At 40.7% G+C, this 25,476-nt stretch overlaps 1 protein-coding gene across 3 annotated transcripts in view; it reads right to left on the reverse strand.

Moving 5' to 3' along the window:
* Positions 1-25,476, reverse strand: part of SESN3 (sestrin 3) — a 73,825-nt gene that overhangs the window by 18,896 nt on the left and 29,453 nt on the right. For 2 of the 3 annotated variants that reach the window (XR_012688573.1, XM_075198756.1), the window contains exons 2-6: positions 11,957-12,019; positions 5,853-6,050; positions 4,017-4,199; positions 2,825-3,061; positions 2,365-2,512 (exon numbers count right to left, since the gene is read on the reverse strand). Coding sequence is in view for 2 of the 3 variants with exons in the window: in XM_075198756.1 (XP_075054857.1) it covers positions 2,365-2,512; positions 2,825-3,061; positions 4,017-4,199; positions 5,853-6,050; positions 11,957-12,019 (829 nt within the window). In the remaining variant the exon portion in view is untranslated. The remainder of the gene's footprint in view (positions 1-2,364; positions 2,513-2,824; positions 3,062-4,016; positions 4,200-5,852; positions 6,051-11,956; positions 12,020-25,476) is intronic. The other variant, XM_075198757.1, reaches the window with a different exon arrangement.

The following is a 25,476-nucleotide window of genomic DNA, read 5'->3' on the forward strand; positions in this document are numbered from 1 at the left end:
CTGAACTCCCATCTAACCCTGCATTACCGCTATCCTGAACCCCCCTCTAACCCTGCACTACCGCTATCCTGAACCCCCTCTAACCCTGCACTACCGCTATCCTGAACCCCCCTCTAACCCTGCATTACCGCTATCCTGAACCCCCCTCTAACCCTGCACTACCGCTATCCTGAACCCCCCTCTAACCCTGCACTACCGCTATCCTGAACCCTCCTCTAACCCTGTACTACCGCTATCCTGAACCCCCCTCTAACCCTGCACTACCGCTATCTTGAACCCCTCTACGGGTATACGGCACACCTCTCTAATCCTGCACATTTAATATTGAAAAGACTGTAATCTAAAAATGTAAAAACCTCTCCAATTTGTTATTCAGAAAAGTCTCATTTTAGCGTTAACAAAAGTTGCTAAATTATAGCAGCTCAACCTTTATATTTGTGTATGTGTTTCTCTACTGTACAATGTCATTTCAGGATAATACGTTTAGAAAATCACTCCCTGGTCTAGTCTGGTATCAGCCAGATTGCTCAAATTTATTTCATTAACAATAATTATTGGAAAACATACACATTGCAGTCCTTGGAAACTACAGTCTATATTCTCTGAAATGTTGATGTTTCATGTGTGTGTAACGCGTATCAGTAATGTGATCAGTAAACAGAGCTCGGAGTAAGGGTGTTAGCAAGAACTGGTTCTATCTCGACAAGACGGTAAACTCTGTCACGAACACCAGATAATGTGAGGATACAATGATGCCGGCCAACTATAAGCAAGAATAATGTCGCCCCCCTACGTATTGTGGTCTGAATAAATATCTATAAGAACATCTATCAACTCACTAGCGACAGCACGGAGGTACTAATCTATGATTATTTTTGTTTACATTTTATTATAAAAGTTCCAGGATGGGTCATTTGAGTGATCAATAAAGTGCCTTGGGGGGGGGGGGGCAATCTATTCACACAGAGGGGTATTTAGGAAAACTGGTGCACATGAAAAGGTGCTGTAACCCATATTAAGGAATCATTTTCTTTTAGCAAAGCTTAAAAAAGAAAAAGAAAGGAACCACATGATTACAGAATCTTTTTCCTGTGCACCAGTATTCACGACCGTCCCAATGTCTCTTGTGCCAGAACTTCCAGTTACTACGAGTGAGAAATCTCCTCGTCTGACACCAGCTTGTGGATCTGAAGATTGCTGAGAGTAATAGTCATCTGGAGCGGACCATAACATAATATTTGAACCAGCCGCCTGATACAGAAAATCCAGAAATACAGGTTTTCTTTCGTAAATAAAAAGCTAAAAATAAAATAAAATAATTTAACAGAAAGGGGAAAGGTCATAGAAATATCACTTTTAGAAGTTGACTTATTATTATAAAACATTATATGACATCTGTATTGCAGAAAAGCACATTACCGCTACCTATAGTGACAGCTCCGCAATGGTCACCATTGTCTGCTTGAGATAAGGAATGTAGAGACTATAACTGGAGACAGCGAGGGTGACAGGTCAGAGGTCAGGGCTGGTAATTAAGTGGGTTGTACATAGCGAAAGATGATTTACTGCAGTTTCCCAGGGCAGATGTAGAGTACATGGTTATGGTCAACAATTTAATTTTGATGTCAAATACATTTACTTATTCAAGATCATGAAAAATATACGCCTGGATCCCAAAAAGTTCTACAGGAAAGCACCCAACTTGTTTAGATAATACGCTGGGCCACCTCCTCACCTAAATACTTGTGCAGAAAGTTCAGGGACCTTTTATTACATAATGTGCATTATTCTGACACTTTCTTACATAACTTAATGTATAACTTGCTGAAGGTCATTAACTAGTGCTGGAAGTTGCATGCCTCACCTGTCAGATTTTTATCTTACAGAGGACCCATTGGGGACACACAGAGGCGTCAGCCAATTGGTGGGTTGAACCAAGTTTCAAGACAAATGTAGCCGTCGTTTTCTTAAGAACCAATGACGACTCTGTGTCCTCAGTGGATGTCCCTGGCCCTCAGTGGATGTCCCTGGCCCTCAGTGGATGTCCCTGGCCCTCAGTGGATGTCCCTGGCCCTCAGTGGATGTCCCTGGCCCTCAGTGGATGTCCCTGGCCCTCAGTGGATGTCCCTGGCCCTCAGTGATGTCCCTGGCCCTCAGTGATGTCCCTGGCCCTCAGTGATGTCCCTGGCCCTCAGTGATGTCCCTGGCCCTCAGTGATGTCCCTGGCCCTCAGTGATGTCCCTGGCCCTCAGTGATGTCCCTGGCCCTCAGTGACTGGATTGGCCACAAAATAGTTGCGCCCGCGGTACATAGTGATGGACACACCTTACTACCCCCACATGTCAATGCTCCAGTTGTACTAACCTCCGGAGACCACCAGAAGACTTTCCTTCTTTTCTTTCTCAAAACGCGTGGCCATCTCTTCCTGGGACGCCTCCTCTTCCTCTCGTTCTTCTTGAAGTTTCTTCATTCTCTCTATCAAAGCTTCCAACTCGCTTTCATAGTCCGAATTCTGTAAAACCATTAAAAGTTGACCAATTAATATATTAGTTAGACGGCTGCAATACGACCCCCAAGTATCCCTGCTGTTACAATGCTACTTGCGGGAGTATTGCATGCCTCTGCATTACTTGTAAAAGACAGATAACTTACAGGTGCTTTTTCCCAATAACAGTATCGAGTGAAGATAAAAATGTTCATGACTCACGCCACAACAGGAGACAGGGTTTTATACACCCATTGTTTCTTAGAATCAGGAGATTTAAAAGAATGATTAGGCTAAAGGGAAAAAACAAAGCGCTCCTCCATCCGTTCCTTCACTGACCTCAGTGCCGTTACTCAATAGGGTTGTGTTCTCTATGCTGTTGTCGTTGGCAAGATCGCAAACGCAAAACTTGTTCTTCACCACTAGGTGGAGTCCGTTCAAAGGTTCGGTGTCTCTTTCGGGACTTATTCCGCTGCCAAACACAAAACTTGCCAATGCGTGGTAGTGAGCCAGCAGTACCACCGCGTGCACCAGCTCAGCCAGCGACCAGTTGTTCTCTCCCGTCTTCACCAGTTTCTGGGAGACAAAATTAAATGGGGGTATATGTTTATATTACAATTAATCAGAGGAAAACATCTAGTACAGGCCTAGACAGCCTGAGGCTCCCCAGGTATGGCGAGACTACAAGCTCCTGCATGCTCTGCCTTTAAGATGGATGTCAGGGTGTGCTGGGACTTGTAGTTTCACCACACCAAGAGAGCCACAGGTTATCTAGGCCTGATCTAGTAGATTTAGCACACTGAGGTGTCCCTGCAGCCATGAACATACATTAGGTTTAAGAATTACCAATAAAATGTCTAGTTTTCCTGCCACCACACTTGTTGAGCAAATATAGAGGACGTCCGCCCCTAATAAAAGTTGAAGTTTGACATTTCAATAGTTTTTCAAATATTATTAAAAATATGGCCCAATTATTTTTTTTGTGTGGCTCTCAGCTTGTTGGTGTGTCCAGCTCACTATGTCTGCACAATGCACTATTGTGGATACACTATGACAGTGTTGACACTCCAGGTGTTGTGAAACTACAAGTCCCAGCATGCCTTTCCAGCAATAAGCTGCTATGAATTGGCGAAGCATGCTGAGACTTGTAGTTTCATAACACCTGGAGTGTCACAGGTTAGCCAACACTGCTCTATGACGACGATTCAATTAGGTGTCTATTGTAGTCTTGCACGTTATTATAGTGGTACGGACTGCACGAAAAAATAGGCTTAATTAGCTCATTTTTGCTCAGACCTCCTAGGGGTGTGAACAAAAATGAGCTGATTTAAGCATATTTTATCACGTGACCAATACCATAATTTCCTACAATTTGCGCGGCAAAGGAACGCGCTAGGAAACTACCAGACTATCGCAACTAACTGAATGGCTCCTGACGATTGGACAGTTTTCCCTCCCCCTGAATTCTATTGGTCACATGCATAAGACAGCGAGCGATGCATTCGTGATCTCCCCAGGTGTGGCTGCGTACCTGTATGTGCTCTTTCGTTATTAACCAGGGCCTGTGTGCCAGGAGCTTGTTGATTTCGTTTAGATTTTTAAGCCTCTGGGGCACGTACTCTAACCCGTTCAGCCATTCAGAGGATCCTCCCGTGTTGAGGAACTCATCCACATGCATGTTTATCAAGTACACACACTGATGTCGTGCTGCAGCCTGAGGGGGGTGGAGAAAACAGCGCTGTAATAACAATGTACCAACCTCACCTACTAAACAATCTGATATGCAAGAGCTTCCATGACAACACCCTTGTACAGATAAAGGGGGATATTAAAACAAAAGGTGATGCAAAAGTAAATAGATAGTGTTGCCCACAACCACCACTAGAAACATGACAGAATCTGATTGGTTTCCATAGACAACACAATCTTTATTTACAGCACAAAAATTTTCTCCAAAGACATACAAGAAAGAACTCGGTATACACTTCATTTCCTCTTTGCCATTAATAAAAGTTCTTTAGAAAAAACTTTAAATTGAAACGGTCAATGTGATCCACGTATAGTAGAAAATGGATGTTGCGGTCACCTGCGTAGGATTCTAGTTTGTACATGACTGCACAAGGCATAATTGTGATTATTTACATACAAACAGTGAATCCTATAATTTAATGACTGGAGAGTCTTCCCAGAAATCAGTGCTGCAGAGATATAGAGATTTATTTGGGCAGCACGGTGGCTCAGTGGTTAGCACTTCTGCCTCACAGCGCTGGGGTCATGAGTTCAATTCCTGACCATGGCCTCATCTGTGTAGAGTTTGTATGTTCTCCCTGTGTTTGCATGGGTTTCCTCCGGGTGCTCCGGTTTCCTCCCACACTCCAAAAACATACTAGCAGGTTAATTGGCTGCTATCAAAATTGACCCTAGTTTCTCTCTCTCTGTGTTTCTGTGTGTGTGTGTTAGGGAATTTAGACTGTAGGCTCCAATGGGGCAGGGACTGATGTGAATGAGTTCTCTGTACAGCGCTGCGGAAACAGTGGCGCTATAGAAATAAATGGTGATGATGATGATGATGATGATGATTTGTATACTTTTTAAAGGAAGTGTACAACGAGAAGACTCATTTAGCAGTATACCCCCTATCCTATGTCTAATTGTATGCTAGATCCACTTTCTATCAGAGTGTATCTATTAGCTAGATACAAAACAACCTGCCACTGAGTGATATCCTGTATCAGCACAGGGCAGTCTCATGCTCCGAATACCAAACAGGTAAAGCAATGATTAAAAAGAACAATATACAAATGACATACCCAGAGGTCTGTGCTCCAGAACTGCGGGTTATGTATATGATGGGTAAAGAAACAGACTGAAAAAAACTGGGGATTTTAAACATGGCTGTGATTAAAGGGTCAGGAGAGTAAGTGAAAAGAATGAACAAAATATATATTTATCTTGCAAGACAGACTCCAATTTTCAGGGTCATACACAGAAAGCCACAGGGTGATAGCAGTACAATTTATTTACCACTGTAAAGAGACTTAGGGCCAGATTCACTAAAACCTTCTGCAAAGGAAAAGTGGAGGTGCTGCCCATAGCAACCAGATTCTAGCTATCACTCATCCAGTACATTTTAAAACATGACAGCTAGAATCTGAATGGTTGCTATAGGCAACACTTCCACTATTCCATGGTAGAAGGTTTGATGAATCTACCCTTTAGGTGCCAAAACAACTTATATAAAATTTCACTTTTGGCAACTTAAGATTTATACAGCGACAGTAATGGAAATAAAAGTATATATTTTGCCGAAGGAAAAATAAAAAATGGACAATAATAAAAATAAAAAGGACACTGAGTGAATACTTGCCATGATAGCTATGTAGTGTCTGAAATGGTAAGGCAGGGGTCCGTCCATACGGAGCATATAGAACTGCGTGCGGAGGAAGGACTCCAGGTACTGGGGGTGGAGGCTCATAACTCGCGTGATGTTGTCCAGACGACCGGACGTGCTGTATTCCTCCACCAGTCGGTTAATGAGGGTAACCACATCGTTGGTTTGGCCAAACTAATTGAGAGAGAACAATGTTCAAGAGGCTGCAGAGCAGGCATTTCCTTTAGATAAACAGCTCTCCAACATCAAGATTTACATTCAAGAGAAAACCAGATTCACATTCAACAGATTCCAGAAATATCTCCAGGCGTTCGCTGGTAGCACCCACCCAAATAATGTACAGAAAGGGACAAAGGCTACTGATATACAATATACCTCAGTGGATTTTAAACACTAATGATGTATACAGAAAAGTTCACTATTTTCACAAATGGCTATTTAAATGAAACCAAGATATTGGGCCTGATTCATTAAGGATCTTAACTTGAGAAACTTCTTATTTCAGTCTCCTGGACAAAACCATGTTACAATGCAAGGGGTGCAAATTAGTTTTCTGTGTTGCACATAAGTTAAATACTGACTGTTTTATCACAAATATCACCTTTAAATTTCAATGTACAAATAAGCTATCAAGTATTTGTGTGCTACATGAAAAAAACAGGCAGTATTTAACTTATGTGCAAAACAGAATACTAATTTGCACCCCTTGCATTGTAACATGGTTTTGTCCAGGAGACTGAAATAAGAAGTTTCTCAAGTTAAGATCCTCAATGAATCAGGCCCATTATTATTATTAATCTTTATTTATACAAGATAGATACAGAAGTCTTGTACAATAAGCAAGAGATTACATTTGGGGCATTTCTGTTAGCACCAGAGATGTATGTACACATTTTCAGATAATAAGGAATATACAGAAGAATGTTATATAATTCCAAATAGACATTTAAAAGCAGATTTGGTTGTTTGTTTTTTGCATAAGTAACTACAATGACATTTAATGTGTTTTTAGGGATTTTTTTTTTAAAGGCTCCCTAAACCGTCAGTCACAGATGTACAAATCAACTTTCCTATACCTTGACTGAACTTATATATTTCATATTGTATCTAACATCCAAAGTGCAAGCTATTGTTATAAATCAGTGATGGCTAACCTGTGACACTCCAGGTGTTGTGAAACTACAAGTCCCAGCATGCTCTGCCAGATATCACATACTTACCTACTTTCTTCAGCTCCCTTCCGGGAGCCAGCCAGTGGAGGGGGGCGTGAAGGGGCGGGGTGGCCGAAATCGCGTCATTTCGGCCCCGCCCCCTGTGACGTCATGACGCAAATTGCGTCATTTGACAGCGGGGGCGGGGCCAAACGCCGCGATTCACCGGGAATCGCGGCGTTTGGGATCTAATTCTGCCCACTTCACTAGGAAGTGGGGCACTTCCTAGTGAAGTGGGCAGAATTCGGGAGATTGCCACACTCGCCCGGGAGTCCGGGAGACTCTCACAAAATGCGGGAGTCTCCCGGACATTCCGGGAGAGTTGGCAAGTATGAGATATCAGCTAGTTATCTACTGGCAAAGCATGCTGGAGATTGTAGTTTCCCAACACCTGGAGTGTCATAAGTTAGCCATCACTGTTATAGGTTACAAGTCAATTTATAATAGAAGCACACTGGTGTTTTCTGCATCCGCCATATAACAGCATGCTAAGAACAGATCAGTGCAATCGTTAGTTATTACACACTCGCACGCTTCATGCACAAGTACCCCCAGTATTATGGTCAAATGTTAAAAGACAATTACAACATTTCTACAGATCTACATCACACTATGTAAGAATGTTCAGAGGAGATTTCCTGACAAACTACCTGGGAAGCAATTTACTTAGGTAAATTTATCAAGACTTCTAAAAAAGGAAAAGTGGAGGTGTTGCCCATAGCAACCAATCAGATTCTAGCCATCAGTTATCTGGTACATTCTAAACAATTATAATCTGACTGGTTGCTATGGGCAACATCTCCACTTTTACTTTTCAGACAGTTTAATAAAATGTACCCCTTCAGGTCCACAGGAAGCAGCAATATGTACCACAGGGACGGGGGCACAAGACAAAAGTGGAAAATCGCATCTAAAGAAAATTATGTGAATTAGCCATTGGCAAATTAATCAATATTCGTCAGTGAGACGTCGAAGTGGAGCCCCAGTGACTTCCTGGTTAAGCAAAACGCATTTTTCTCCTAAGAGAGATTAACTTCTTAGTAGATGTTACGCTGTGTACGCAACGGCGTTTGAAATGAACTTAAGGAAGGTTAAAACGCAAGTAAAATGGCATATAATCAACCAACTGCGTTTCCGTGCTCTACTGATACACCATACTTGACAAATGCGGGAGTCTCCCGGACATTCCATTTTGAGAGAGTCTCACGGACTCCCGGGAGAGTAAGGCAATCTCCCGGATCTGCCCACTTCACTAGGAAGTGCCCACTTCCTAGTGAAGTGGGCAGAATTAGGTAACAAATGCCGCGATTCCCGGTGAATCGCGGCGTTTGGGTCCAAAATGACGCGCATTTTGGAGGCCCGCCCCCTATCACGCCCACTTCCCCTGCAGGCTCCCGGATACCAACATTTCAAAGTTGGTAAGTATGTGATACGCACTTGAATGTAAGTTTTGCACTACGTTTCCGTGCCTCAGGCGCACTGACGTGGAATAAGAAGCTTTCAACAAATCACACATGGCGCAAGGCAAAGTAAATGCACATGTACACACAAATATGTGCTCTGTGTACAGTGATTTTATTATTACACATGCCTGTGGGTGCATGCTAACTGCATTATTTTATTTCCAGGAGGTACATGGCCTCAGTCTCCCAAAAAGTATTATACACTGCACAGTAATCCGCTAAAAAATCAGCTGTAAAATAAATGTCGGGCTCTTTAATATGAATAAATAAAGGAGGTGGGGAACTTTCAGGACTTATTGTCAGACTGAGGCAGGAGATTTCTCTTACATTAATTGTAACTGGCTTCTCCTCTTTTCCAGCCCTGCTGGGAGTATTTTAGTAAGACAAACAAAGCCTATATCCTCCACCCGACTTGAGTTGCAAGCTCAGCAACTCGCTCATTTCACCAGACAGACTTGGTGACCCTGATCAGTGAGAAACTCCAGAACATGAAAAAGATGGATCAGAGGAGAGGGAACAAGACTTCACCACACAATTGTCGTGTTTATGAGGAATGGGTGCCTGGAGGACTCAAAAAAAAAAAAAATCAGTGTGCAAAACTTTACCCTGTATCGAAACAAAGAGAAGAAAAACATCTCCACTTGGTGCATTGAGCCCAGTTGTATTTATAGCCTGGGGATTTTTTTTTTTTTACTGCATCATAAAAACAGATAAACAAGTTACATTAAGCAATAGTCAATTATTACAAGGGAAAGAACTGAGGTAATCCTTCCAATGACCTTATTTATAATGACTACACATAAAAAAAACCAAAAAAAAAAAACCAAACATTCTCTGTTACATGTATAACCAAGCAAATATATATATTTTTTTATAATAATATGGCCACTGGGTGGCACTGTTCTATTGAGACATATGGATAGAATATCATTTTAACTCAGTAGGACAGATAGCAGCTACAATATATTGTGTAAATACATGACAAGAAAGCAGGGTTATCTGTTTAAAATAAAGTATGTGCATAAAAGACCGAGCTTCCAGTTCCATTTGGTAAAACAAATAAGTACAAATAAATTGTTAAAAACAGATTAAAAATATTTTAAAAAATTTCTATTTATCGTGTCTTTAAAAAAAAAACCCAAAAAAACAAAACATTGCCAAATAAAGCTTCTTTTTACCCATTAATTTCAGAAGGATTGCAGGGACACCCGTTTTCGCCCTTTAATAAATAGACCCCATGGTCACATGTGGACAAAGTCACATGATCAGCTCCCTCCTTTCTAGAAATAATCTGTGCTGCTGTGAACAGTTGCACAATGCGAAAAGCCAATTAAAAATAAACGCCAAATGCTTTCCAATGTCTTCCTCTAGTGCAAAAAATAATTCCACAACGTCTGTGGTACCGATGCGTCAAACCCTCATATACTACAATGCGCGAATGCTAGAAAAACACCTACAAATAGGTAACCTGAGGATGCATTAAACCCCCTGCTGCTCACTGGCTGGAAAGATACCGCTCCCTCCCCCTCAGAGGTCAATGTGCCCAAATTAGCTGCATGCTTCAGACCTGTGAGCAATCACTTACATTTTCTCTGGGACCCTCTAATTGCATCACACCATGAAAAAATTAGCAGAGCACATTTCAGGCATATTTCCACTACTACATAAAGAAACATATAAATGTGCAATCCCTTCCCCCAGAAAATTATACATAAGTTAGTTATGTAAGCAAGGCCATTCTTACATAAATAATAACCGTTATTCCTGGTGGTCAAGAAAGTGAAGCAATATATGAGGTCTGGAGTAATTGCTCTAAAAATTAGGAGCCAGAAAAGAAAGTAACCTGTATATATAGCATAGTATACTCCTAAAACCAGCTACTGTCCCCACATTTGGATAGCACTGTCATCCCTACAATATTATAGCCAGTGACTCTCTCACAGTATACTAGACATACTTGCCAACTTTTCCTAATTGGCTTCAGGGAGATCCTGGGGAGGTGGGTGTGCAGGGGTGGGGCTTCACTAATTGCATCCTTTTTGCCCCACCCCTAAACGATGTCTCAATTTTGGGCAATTACAACAGGGGGCTAAGATTAGGCGATATTTGCGTCATTAAGCCCCACCCCTACCACTTATCTATTGCAGGGGAGAGAACCGGGAGGTTACCCTACTCTCCCGAGAGGTCTCCCGGACATTCTGGGAGAGTAGGCAACTATGCGTTAAATAAAAGCAGCTAATGAATCTCTAGAGACTGAAGTGTCTTTTACATTTCTGTCTCCATTACTGAAGTCATGTTGTCTTACCTGTCAGTCTTTGATTAAATATTGGTCTCCATGAAAATGGCCACCTCCATAGGCATCAATACATGGACATAGGACACAATTTCTGAACGGTGTCATCATGTCACAGATGGCGAAGCCAACCACGTCTTGTACTGGCTCAGCGTCAGGGAGAATGCCAGACTCTTCAGGGAGTGAGGGAGATCACCCCTATTTCAGGGAGTCTCCCTGACATTCAGGGACAGTTGGCAAGTATGATACTAGCTAGTACCTGCTCCTAGCTATAGTCGTCAGGATTCTCTGCCCCCTACAGCCAGAGATCCCCCTCTCACAATATAGCAGCCAGGGGTTCCCAAAAATCTAAACTGGTGCCAAGGACAATTATGGTGTTACTCACAGCAGCCAATAAGATTCTGACATTGTTGCAGAACAGTTTTGAAATTGAAAGCAAACATCTGATTGGCTGACAAGAGGTAACGACATAATTTCCTCTCTATATTAATTAAGCTAATAGTTGTGACTTTTAGAACAGACAGAACATACATACAAGCTGCAGGAGGCCTTACTGTCTCACTGATGTTTATAAACGTTTTCTGCACAGAGGAACCATCTCCTTAGATATGGAAAATTCCAAAATGGAACTTGACAATAACTTATAAAGATGGCAGCGACAAAGAACCCAGCCAGGGCCACAACAGTGAACCCCCTTCTTAATGACGGTAGAATGGGTATCAGGATTTCCCTATATATTCCACCTACAATAAATTAGTATTTTTAAAAATGAATTTAATTCATTCAAATATAAAGTCCCGTCTTTTACAAACGAAAAAATAAATAAAATAAAAATGCAATTTGCTTAGGTCAATTCATGAAACTTGGTCTAGTAATTGAGGTACAAAAAACCTCCAATCATGAAAGGTTAATTGCTGTCCAGAGCGCAAAATTATGGTATTTGCAAATGTCCCAAGATGATTTTATTTATTTAATTTTTTTCATATTGACTCAAATCATATTTTAGTTTGAATTGTAAAGCAAAGACTAAGTAAGTAAAATGTCTTATTTCTTCATATGATTTATTAATTTTAATTATTACTATTATTATATTATGCCATTAAACATAATTACCTCTTTTTCAGGTATAAAGGCACTTGGTCCTGTTGATGGTTGAGAGATTATGATTTTCTTATCCTAAAATAAAATGGATAAAAGGGCTTATAATATACTGAAGTAAAATATTGAATCTGACCTCTACATTTTGATTACAGATGTTTATCGGGAGGGGTGTATTATAATGTATAAATTTGATGAGTTGATATATTTGCACAAGATTACATTACAACTAAATACTTAACAAAACGACTACAAAATAAAGTAACCAGCGTTGATTATAAGTTTAATCATTGTACTAACACCTTGGATGAGGCAGCTATTATGGTTTCACCTCAAAACAGGAAGCATTTATATTGACCTATAATTGTGTCATTTTACCTATGCATAACACATAATTAATGCCAATATATGTATTAACTGCAGAACGGTGAAGTCTGAGGTCATTGCTTATAATCAGTGTTCTGATGTCATCACTTCATGAGGAAAACTTGTGTTATTATTAGGAATAACAACACCGACAGTTAATTTTTACACATACTAGTTAGTCACTTCACAATGCCATGTTCTGTGTAATGGTCAGAACCTATATGACACACAGAACTCTCCTTAGTAAAATATTTGAGCAGCGTTGATTATTTTGCCTAAAAAATGTATTCAATATTTATTTTTAATTTTATTGTTTTACTTTTGGAAGAAAAGGTCTCTAAATTGCATTGTCATGATCTATGTATCTTTCGTCAGTTAAGGGCCACTTACATTGTGCCGAAAAACGTAGGTCAGGAGTGCTAACCTCAGCTAGCTGTCAATGGTACGGTGGACCGACCAGTCACCTGCACACCGTGGAGGCAGCCATTTTGAGGGATGAAGCAATAACCCAGCTGATTAACTAAAAAACGAACCCACATTCACTGTGCCAGCGTGATGTCACTAGTTCCAAGTGAGCTGATTGGCTGCATTCTCATGAAAATTTGTTAAGCGCACAAAATGGCTGCCTCTGTGTAGGTGACTTTAAAACATCTTTTATTTCCTCTGACTCTCAGTTAACATGGCCTTTGATTTCTCCAGACGTTGTTGCCTGCTATGTTATGTGCTAAATGCAAATTAATGGATGCATACTGTAAGCTGGAACCAGTTAGAAAGGTGAGAAAATATTCTAAAACAAAATACACTAGCTATGACTATAAAATGTCATAGCTACGCTCATTCTTTTCAACGGAAAGGTGTGATAATACAATTGGTGCTTAATTGAGCCAATCGGAACAATAAAGACTGCTCCACCTGTACTTGAATCGAGATGCCAGCACCCAAGATGGATGCTGCCCACTTGGTATCCTGAGGCAGCAATGCTTTAAGAATTCAACATTTGATGTGCTCAATCATGACAGCGGGTCTGCAGCAATGTATTTTTTTACAAGACTTTATCTTTTGATCCAGAGGTAGGTAACTTGAGGATCTCCGTCAGTCGTGGATCTACAAGCCCCAGCGTGCCCTGTCAACGTCACATTGGGAATTCTTGTTATTGCAGGAGAACCACCAAATGCCAAAGCCAGCTTTAATCCCTCCGATTAATTAGTATTTACATATTTTTTTTAATTACCCAAGACGCATGTGGCTGCAGGTGTATGGGAGTAGTCTCGTCATCTTACTACAAAATATATGGCAACAACTGGCAAAAAAATTATTGAGATCTATAGATGAAAGTTCAGACCGAGGCACAAACTGGTACACATGGCAGAGGGAACTATATATAAAAGTTCTGAAGCAAGAGGTAAGATAAGAACAGAAGTTTTTCTTGCCAAGTTAATGACTCATCCACAGACAATTTTTGACCTGCTCCACTCGCAGCGGATTCACTTTAAATGAGTAAATAGGAAACCTACAATTCAGATGGTCTTTGCGGACATTAATTCAACAATGCAATGCCAGACAACCTTCTTACTATCTTGCATTGCTCAATGTCTGCCCTTTCATCTTAGAAGTCTCACTTCTAACATTTAAATCTCATGAAAAAAATAGTGCATGCTTTTTATTTTTTAAACCCCAAAACAAACTGTCTTGTAAGAACATACATGGTGTTCGTTACACGATACATGTGACAAAATACAGGCCTTTGTTTTCACAAAGCTGGTATCAATGATTTAAAGTTTGTCAAGTGTAATGATTACCATAGCAACCACAGTCACATGACATGTGATGTAGTGAGCAGAGGGGCTTTGAAACACTCCTTTTCTCCATATACTTGTTCACAGCACAATCCCCCCTCCGTCTTCTTTCTCCGTCATCGTGCATGGAGGAAGGTCTGAGAATTTCTCAGTTTAATAACTCATTAAATGTCCATGATCCTAAATAAGAGAATGGTGACTGCTCTGATGCTCCGGGAAAATGCAAAACACAACATGTATAGTACATAACATTATAGTACAAAATTTATTTTTATGCCAAAATACTTCCTGTTATTTATAAAGGAATTTTAAACCTTCAAAATAATTAATTGGCTTGTACACATCTTCCAAAATCTGCTTAACAAAATAGTGCTTTTTAACTTCTGACTTCTTTCTCTGCTTTTCAGTACCTTTTTATATCGTCTGGCAAAGTTGTTTAGGTTTCTAACCTTTTGTGACAACTCCGCTTTGTCTTGTATCCCTGGGCACCAAAAATAAACAATTTTCTAGGTCTATAGAAAGATATGTCCGAGAAGCACAAGACGAACTAAAGACAAGAAAAACAATAATATATATATATATATATATATATATATATATATATATATATATATATATATATATATATATATATATACATATATATATATATATACACACATATATATATATAGTAGATGTTTTTGCAAGACTGTCAGTACAAGACAATTTATTGATGTCAAATGTATGTGAAAATACCCTTTAAATGTGTTTGAAGTTAGATATCTAGGTTGTAGGGCATTTACTAGTCACGAACAGTAACCAGAGGCTGTGAATCTCCCGACCAAAACAACACTTAAATAGTATAACTTGTGTAACTTGAGCTTAATAGCAAAATATGCTTCAAGCACAAATAACTTGAAAACTCTTGCAACACACCAGGTTAATTGGTCACATTTATACAGTATATAATCTTCCCCCAACACCAAAACAAAGCCTTACTAACTGAAATGCAATATAAATCCACTTAAAAGTGCGTCCAGTGCCTACAGCGAGTAGAGGCCGCCATTTTGCAAACTGAGACAATATTCAAAAGACCCAGTGCCGTCACTGAGGCAGGAGGCACGGAATACCTCCTGCCTCCGTGACAACACTAACACCTAGGGCTAGGTTTACTAAGCTGCGGGTTTGAAAATGTGGGGATGTTGCCTATAGCAACCAATCAGATTCTAGCTGTCATTTTGTAGAAGGTACTAAACAAATGAAAGCTAGAATCTGATTGGTTGCTATAGGCAACATCCCCACTTTTTCAAACCCACAGCTTAGTAAATCTAGCCCCAAGTGACTTCAACAGACTGACTCTGATGGAAGTGACCGTTACACTTGTTAAGAGTCTTGCAACACACAAACTTCTGCTTTGCAACAAAACTGCACATCAAATTAAAGGTGAAGTGTATAGAAACAAGTGCCAGGGGGGCTGTGGTTAACCAGCGAAACCATAAGACGTTACCGCCGACATGTTTAATACTCGGGCATGTCCTATTGGACAATGCTGAAATCGCCTTATTGGTGCAGCGACCTGGAATGACCTCTTGCAGCTGACACGGTATCTTGCAGCTTGGATCATGAACAAGTCTAGGAGATAATGTCTTACAGTTTGTGGTGTGCCAGCACCTGTCATAGAGAAGCAGTAAACATGTCGCAGATACAGCCTCTCACCACAGTGACTTGCAGGATTCGCTGTAAGTTACTGCAGATAGAAAGAGCCACAGCAATGAAGCCCTGGAGATTTGCATTTGCATCTTATTAGACCGCATCAGTATTGTTCCCTTGAAATAAATCTATTTTACCCATTTACTTTCCTCACAAAGTAAGCATACGCCACTAAACTGACTGGACGCCCCCTTTAGCTGTTACAGAATGTTTGAAGATTTTAAACCGGGACTTTTAAATACACCGACTATACAGCAATACATTTTATTTTCCGGTTTAATTCCTTGTAAGTTGATTTGATTGATTCTTTGTAGCTTGTACCTGGAAACCCCCCTCCAAGCCTGGGGCACTGTATAATTGAGGTGGCTGGACCCTGCTCCTGCTTCACACGGCTCTGCTTGAAAAGGGAGAACTGCGTGCACCTAACAGTAGCACACGCAGCATTGCCCGTGTATATTATGGGGATAGGAAGAGTTGAGGAGCAGCCAAGTACAGTCTAAAATTATAGCTACGCCCCCATGCATGCTGGTCACGCCCACTGGCGGTGTGGTGTAGAAACCCCCCTCTACAAATCCTGCGTTTGCCCCTGCCCATAATGAAAGATGGGATCTGCATTAAGCAACGCTAAATGGGTTATGGCAGGAGACATATACCCTTCCCCCAGCATAAAAGACTATAAATTATGCGATAGGTATATTACGGAGAAAACTTTGTAAATAGACCCCTTAGTGTTTTCACCTAACCCATGGTGAAAGTAAAATTGTGTTATGTCGAAAACTTACAATTTAGCTTCATAAAAAAAAAAAAAAATTGACGGAAAAAAGTTATATACTCCCCTGTGATCGTTCTATGGTTTATCCTAGTTCACAATACTTAAAAAGAGCTGGTATTCTCAGTACAAACAGCAGCACAAATGAATATAAACAGGTTGCCTGTACAGTATCACACAAAGGACTCTGGGAGTGGAAAAGTACCAATGAAGTTTTTCAATACAGATTACATATTCAGCGACAAGTCACAACTTTCCATCTACAAAGAGTTGCATTATTCTCTGGTGTGAGTGGGCCCTCGTTACAGGGAACAACGTTCAGAATAAAAAGATACAAAGCAGTGATTTGGCCTTAGCAGTTTTTCAAAATGATATCATTGCAAAAACAGGAGGCTGGATTGCATGCGTTTCATGACCTTGGCCTTGTCAGGCTGTACAGATAAATCCTAGCAGCTTCTGGGAGCCATAAATCTACAGTAATGGTTTAACCATTACCGTGGAGCAGGGTAAGATGACATACGAACACATTTATATTATATTCATAGATCTAAAAACACATACCTTCTATAAAAGGAAAAGTGGAGGTGTTGCCTATAGCAACCAATCAGATTCTAGCTATCATATTCTAGAATGCACTGGATAAATGATAGGTAGAATCTGATTGGTTGCTATGGGCAACATCTCCACTTATCCTTATTTTATAATCAACCGCACAGTCAGGTGAAAAAGTACAAATTTCACATGCTTGTATTTGTTTTATTTATTGTGGGTGCGCCGGCCCTTTAAAGCCCAAACAAAAACTTATTTTTCAGCAATATTGCTTTGTGAGGGTGTTCAGGATCATTGCACAGTCCTATGTATTATAATCTCTGCAAAGCTTCAGTTGTCGGACTGATGGACTCACATTTTCCTCTACAAGACTCCGGTATCAAGAGGAGTTTATTCCATACTTGCCATCTCTCTCTGAATGTCAGGGAGACTCCCTGGAATAGGGGTGATCTCCCTCACTCCCTGAAGAGTCTGGCATTCTCCCTGATACTGAGCCAGTACAAGACGTGGTTGGCTTCGCCATCTGTGGTATGATGACAGTTCAGAAATTGTGTCCTAGGTCCATGTATTGATGCCTATGGAGGTGGCCATTTTCATGGAGACCAAGATTTAATCAAAGACTGACAGGTAAGACAACATGACTTCAGTAATGGAGACAGAAATGTAAAAGACACATCAGTCTCTAGAGGTTCATTAGCTGCTTTTCTTTAAGCATAGTTGCCTACTCACCTGGAATATCTGTGAGACTCCCGCATTTCTGGGAGGTGGGGCTTAATGATGCAAATATCGCTGCATCTTAGCCCCACCCCCTGCTGTAATTGAGCAAAATTCTGACAATCGTTTAGGGGGTGGGTGCCAAAATGAAGTGATTTGTCAAGCCCTGCCCCCGCACGCCCACCTCCCCCGGGATCTCCCTGAAGCCAAAACGAGGAAAAGTTGGCGAGTATGGTTTATTCACTAAGTGTTACAAGCTGTAACAAACGCATCTGACCGTAAAGCAGGAGGAAGCTGGGAGCCGCAGCTGAACGCCCATCCCTGGTGTAAGCTATATATCCACAATTATTAACCAGCTCAACCACTGAAACGACACTATTCATTGTTACTACAAAAAGGTCTATATAGCTTCTTGTGCAGAAAAAAATAAGTGTAAGAATTACTGAAATACCAAGTTTTTTTTGTAATAAAGTGTCTCTCCCCTTCTCATGTGGACGAAAGGGGGGAGAAAGGTTGCTTGGAAAAGAGGGACTGAAGCGCGGGGTTTACCACCCAACCCCACTGGACAAGATTCTTGAGAGTAGAGTCAAGAAAACAAGGTTTTAAAATGACAACGTTGCTGTAGCTGTATCACCAAATTATGACAACATAAAAACAACAGAGGAAAACATTCATTATTGAAATAAAATGATGCAATTGTCCACGCCCCGCTATAAGACTCTTGCATCCATTTCTTTGACTGCTACTTATCAATCCTAAAACCAAAAACGAAACATCACCAGCAAATAAATCTTCTGTGGAAGAGACAAGGTCGGTGGAAATTTCTCTTTACTCATCTTTCCCTGAAGAGCTCATTAGTGTTATCCTAGTTTTAAACCAGATAGTGCAGACTGAAGCCTTCAGCGGTGTAAACATTAACAAGGCCGAAGCAATTAGGCGTCTCGCTTTCTGCTGCAAGCGCCACTGGAATTAAAACGGAGACAGCTGAAGTGTACTTGTCACCAAGATACAGCGGAGGCAGCCATTTATGTGTGCAGAAACCAATATTCGTCATGAGAACGTGTGAGGCTTCAGACTATTCTCAGTGAGTACAGCCCACAGAATGGCCGCATCCATAGGCCAGGAGTACACTTTCAATAGCCGGTTGAAAATATACAAGTTTTATCCAAACTGATGCAAGTGGAAAAAGGTGCTGTAACCCATAGCAACCAGGCATTTGCTTCCTTTTTATTAATTGTATTAGAAAAATGACCCAATCTAATTGGTTGCTACGTGCACAGAACCTTTTTCTTCCAATGCACCAGTGTCACAAATATACCCTATGTGGTATTTTACTTTGTAAATGTCAGGTCCTTCTGTATTGTCAGTGTCAACATATATCATCATCATTTATTTATATAACGCCACTAATTCCGCAGCGCTGTACAGAGAACTCATTCACATCAGTCCCTGCCCCATTGGAGCTTACAGTCATATATATGTATCACCACAGAGAAACGTGTTGGTGTGCAAGCTCAGGTCTACAAAGAGGTGCATGTCCCTATAAAATACTTTATACAGGGACACGCACTGCCTAAATGACAAAATGATCAAACATTTAGAATTTGACGAATACTGCACCAGTCTTTGCACTATAACCTATAGAGCAGATAATTACTTGAGACCTAAACTGACAAACAGAAAATAAGTTTAAGGCAATTTACTACAGTATCTTTGTTCCCCGCCAAGTATGCATCAAGTAACGTAACCCTATGGCTGCCCACGCACTCGTAGGAAGGAGAAAACCATGATAAATTAGTTGGCTCTGCAAAATATTCAGCATATTTTTAAAAATGTCATTATGTAGACAACGGTTATGTATTTTTCACAAACCAGTGACAGCAGTGGCAGGGAGATGGGAGTAACTGGGCTCGGCCCATACAACCACGACATTGATAAATTACTGGGGACCCAGCCGGCCTCAATACCTACAGCCTAATTCTTTCATGCAGTCACAAATCCTATAGTTCACGGTAGGGTCATACACTGTGAGAGGTAAATGTTACAGTGAGAATGACCCTTAAGGGCAAGTTGTTTACCCGTAAGTAGATGTGTAATATAGGAGCACTTAATCACTTTGCCTGACAGCTTGGTCTCTAATATGAAGCACACAGGACTATACTGTTGGAATGCACACGGGAGTCTTCAGACATACAAGTACCACTCACATACATTTCCTGAGACTGCCACAGAATTCCATCAGCTGTTTGTACTACTACCTATAGCAGTGTTGGCTAACCTGTGACACTCCAGGTGTTGTGGAACTACAAGTCCCAGCATACCCTTCCAGCAATAAGCTGCTAAATATTGGCAAAGCATGCTGGGACTTGTAGTTTCACAACACCTGGAGTGTCACAGGTTAGCTAACACTGACCTATAGCCTGTACTGATTAATCTGTCATATGGACGCTAACCAGTTGATATATATGTGTGGGGCCATATATTCCTGAATAGGCACAATTACAAGGGTTGCAAAACTATCGGTGGTTTTTACTTTAATAATGTGTATATGTCCGATTCAATTGACACATTTGCCAACTGTAGCTGGTTTCCAGGGCAAGTCTTATGTTTTGAAGATATTTCTCTGGAAATGTGTAGATTTATATCCTGGAAGTATAAATGTATGAACAGCTAATGTTTAATAGGATTGTAATCTAATCAGTCCATCTATATGTGTATACAGTGTAATAGAATTGTACTATGATCATGTCCAGTGGTCGGGTCATGTTGGGGGTGTAGTGTCCTATGTCTGTATACAGTGTAATAGAATTGTATTATGATCAGGACCAGTGGTCAGGTCATGTTGGGGGTGTAGTGTCCTATGTCTGTATAGAGTGTAATAGAATTGTATTATGATCATGTCCAGTGTTCAGGTCATGTTGGGGGTGTGGTGTCCTATGTCTGTATAGAGTGTAATAGAATTGTATTATGATCATGTCCAGTGGTCAGGTCATGTTGGGGTGTAGTGTCCTATGTCTGTATAGAGTGTAATAGAATTGTATTATGATCATGTCCAGTGGTCAGGTCATGTTGGGGGTGTAGTGTCCTATGTCTGTATACAGTGTAATAGAATTGTATTATGATCAGGACCAGTGGTCAGGTCATGTTGGGGGTGTGGTGTCCTATGTCTGTATAGAGTGTAATAGAATTGTATTATGATCATGTCCAGTGGTCAGGTCATGTTGGGGGTGTAGTGTACTATGTCTGTATAGAGTGTAATAGAATTGTATTATGATCATGTCCAGTGGTCAGGTCATGTTGGAGGTGTAGTGTCCTATGTCTGTATACAGTGTAATAGAATTGTATTATGATCATGTCCAGTGGTCAGGTCATGTTGGGGGTGTAGTGTCCTATGTCTGTATACAGTGTAATAGAATTGTATTATGATCATGTCCAGTGGTCAGGTCATGTTGGGGGTGTAGTGTCCTATGTCTGTATAGAGTGTAATAGAATTGTATTATGATCACGTCCAGTGGTCAGGTCATGTTGGGGGTGTAGTGTACTATGTCTGTATAGAGTGTAATAGAATTGTATTATGATCATGTCCAGTGGTCAGGTCATGTTGGGGGTGCAGTGTCCTATATATACACATAGTAACTGGCTATTTATACTCTCTAAATCCCATCTGGCTGTTTAACTTCCCTATTTTTTACCACATCTCCTTTTAAGAATGTTTCTGCTTTTTTTTTTTTTTTAAGCATTCTGCGGGTTTTGTTGAACTGCACAATTCATGCATAAATTAGCAGCACTTACAAAATACCAACATATAAAACCGCCACTGCAACTGTTCACGACAACAACAACAAAAACAGGGATCAAAACAGATTTTGTTTGGCTGCACTAACAGAAAAGTGAATATGCAGAATTCTACAATAATCCATGGGATGTTGCTGTGACCCCCATGCACAAGAAGCGCAGACCTAGACAAAGCTCTGGACAACACATTCTCTTTTTGTAACTCATCACCCATTAAAGCCCCAACCCCTTTGCCGTGGACACCCAGTGTTACCAATCACAGGACTACGGGCTTATAGCACTGAAGCGCCATTGGCTGTCCAAAGCATTCTGTGACTAATGTGTCACCTGACTGGATAAGACTGCGCATTCTATTCAGCATTCTACTCAGCATTCTATTACTGAAACACTAGGGCAGGTTTAAAATGACCCAGACTTGGCTGCACTTTGCTTCTCACCCTGAGAAATAGCCTATTAGAAAGTTGACAGCCCTTGAAATACAATAATATGGATGTCTGAACGTCCGTATGTACCAGGCTGAACTTCAGGGCAGGACAGTAAAATCAGGTGGTGCGAAATTTTCTATTACAAACCTAAATTCACTTTTTGCTGTGGTTTCTCTATAGAACATAAAAAAGGTCAATGCTGTGCGTCATAGAACGCCCTCATCAAAAATCCTACGGTAAAAATGTTTTACAGAAAGCTTAAGAAGTTTATCGCTTAATTTTAAATGACGTTTTGTAGTTTCTTGTAGTACCAGGTTGTAGAACATACTTGCCTACTTTGTGTTGTCTCCCACAGGGAGATCCAGAAAGAGGGGTGTGGTGGGAGGGGCATGACGAATAACGTCATTATGGCCCCGCTCTGCGGAAAAAAAATGAGCATTTTGTCGCGGGGCCAAACTGACGCGATTCGCCATGAGTTGCGTCATTGAGGCCCATCGGGGACAGGACGCGGGAGAATTGCCTACTCTCCCGGGAGTCCAGGAGACCCACCCAGAATTCGGGAGTCTCCCAGACATTCTGGGAGAGTAGGCCTGTGGTATAATAAACTGGCCAAGGAGTATAACTCATACGATTTTCCTAGGACAGTAAAAGATTTTGGCTCTTCGGCATCTTCGACGTATGAATTGTTTTTTAAAATTCTTAATACACTTTGATCGACCCAATTTGTGATTCTATCCAGTTCCCACTTCAAAGCACGGAATGCTTTCACCACGCTGGTCCGGGCATCCTTTTCCTCATTAAATTGTTTGGCAGTGCTCTTCACAGTGACTGTAGGAGGAGGCATTTCTTGATAATGTCTGCATGTGTAATAAAATCACCTGAACAGCACCATTTATTTACTTTTTCCTCTTTCTGGTTCTCTCATCCTTCTGGATAACAAATTTCCGGAAAAGGGGATCACATATCTATTTCATTTTAGTTGAACAAGCTCCTACCCTACTTAAATACTATCCTTTGAAATTAGTGTGACCTAGGGGGGAATTCAATTACCCACGAAGAGTCTCACGGACAGAAACCTCCGCTCATTTTTCCCCGCACCCCATCGAGGTGTCTTTTGTGCAAACCCAAAAGGATCACGCCATCCAATCAAAATGCATAACGGATGTGATGGAGCATGAAATCAGACAAGATGGAAATGCCATGACCTGCCACGGTCTGGGCGTGCGGTGGGACGACCGGAAACATTGGACGGTTATATTGTTGAACTAGATGGCAGCGGGTTTTCAGAGTTAGTGGTCCGCAGCCCACAAAAATAAAGTCACACAGATCGGGCACGACTGACTGAGCATTGTACTACACACAGTAAACAAACCACAACAAAATGGCGTGTGGTCAGACTATAACTTCTGTTTATATGCAAGTACGGTGTGAAACACTCTCTCACTAGTATGCTAAAAGTTAAAAGAAATAAGAACCGTGACAAGATCACAGCGCCAAGATAATGTCACACGGCTATAACCACAATCATTAAATTTAACCACCTGACGATCTAGAGACGGAGATTGGCAGAGGGCCACAGAGATTTTGCTTTTTAGGATTATCTGAGCTATCGCAGCATGGGAAGTTTTAATATTGCTCAGTCACTCGTTCTGCCATTTCAACTCTTGGCATCTGGCACCGTTCCCGGCTGTGTACTAAGTAGAAGAATATGAAGTTGGACAGTAGATTTTTTTTTTCTTAAAGGGCAGAAAACTAAATAATGATGTCTCCGTCAAAATCTTAAGCAGTCCCCATTCACCAGTCACATAGCCCTGATCTAGGACATAAATTCTATTTAAAGCAAATTCATTAGTCAATTATTGGCCTTAAAGCTTCTTTGCATGTTCCACACACATTTTTTAGCACCTCCAAGCACATTTGGCCCACTAGGTACACACTAGGGCCTCTTTAAATCTCTCAAGTACTGTCAATTACACACAGTGAGAGCAGCCATATTGTGAATCAATACTCGCCCTATTGAATATTGGGAACTCGTTAAACAAGCTGTCGAAGTCAGCAAATTGGATAAAGTAATTTCAATTAATATCGAGCAACCTTGGTTGTCTTTGTCTGAAAATATGCGTAGAGCACGCTAGGGCGTGGAAGGGCGTATCCAGCCGCAACACGTGGCAATAACAGTTTTTACACTTTTATACGCATTCGCACAAACACACATTTGTAATTAGTACACATTAATTGTAGTTACAACACAGTTATTTATGTCAAAATATAGTAGTATTTATGTTTAATATTATAAGTTATATGCATATTAGTGAAACACAAGATTCAGGTTGCAGGAACTGTGTCATGTCTGGTATCATTTTAATCCCCTATCCATCAGCAGCTGTCCGGTTCATTCTCCGAAGAAATCGTACATTGTATACTCTAGTTATTGATGTTAGGGAATAAATGTTTAAAGTGATACTGACTATAAAATGCTAATAGACTAGTTGAGACTGTAGTCTTGGCGGGAAATTCGGAGCACATCCCCTGGAGAGATGACCCCCACCTTTGGATATTTTGGCTTGAACTAGCCTATGATCTGCAACATCCTGGACCTTCCTGAAAACTGGACCAATAGAAGCAAGCCACACCATCTGCATTGTTTCACTGTATTTCTGTCTGCATATAACCAGTAGCTCTCATCTAGTGTTCAGTCACATTGACCACAGACTTCAGACCTGAATGACTGTTCACTGGATCCAGAGCGCCTGCGATAAGTAACGGCTGTACTTATTATTATTTTGCTTGAATTATTCAGCTACTTTTGGATAATAAATCTTTGTGCGTTGGAAACACAAATCGAGATTCGACAATTGTTATTGGATAGCGACAGAACGTGCATAAAGTGATTCGGCCAACAAATGGCCCTGTATGACAGAGACAGATCCATTTTGATTTGTATGTATAAAGGGGTAATGCTCTGTAAATCTCCTAAGCAATTACTAGATTAACAAGCTTTGAAGTTTGTTTGTTTTTTAGAATGAAGGGAACATGGAGTCAGTGAACAGCTTTATATACTCAGTGTAAGAAAACAAATCTACATTTTTCCTTGTTAATAAATACATTCAAATAACTCATACCTATATTCCTTGTAGACGTTGAAAGAAACAAAAACAAACTACATTAATACTTTTTATTAACTGTGTTTTCTGACAGAATTGTTGGTTATAAACTGAAAACACCTTCCTCAGCATTTAGGAAGAGGAAAGACGATTTGTGCACAGACCGTATAAAACAAAACTATTGCCGAAACAGCCTTAACCACTTCTGTGGGTTTTTTTTTGTTTTAATCTTTGCAGTTGTTAGATGTCACACAGCTACACAATATACCATAAGCAGGGTTCAGTGTGAGTTGCATGTCAATCAATGGTCTTTAAAGCTGCATTA

This window comes from Mixophyes fleayi, chromosome 2 (assembly GCF_038048845.1).
Source record: "Mixophyes fleayi isolate aMixFle1 chromosome 2, aMixFle1.hap1, whole genome shotgun sequence".
NCBI classification, from domain to species: domain Eukaryota; kingdom Metazoa; phylum Chordata; class Amphibia; order Anura; family Limnodynastidae; genus Mixophyes; species Mixophyes fleayi.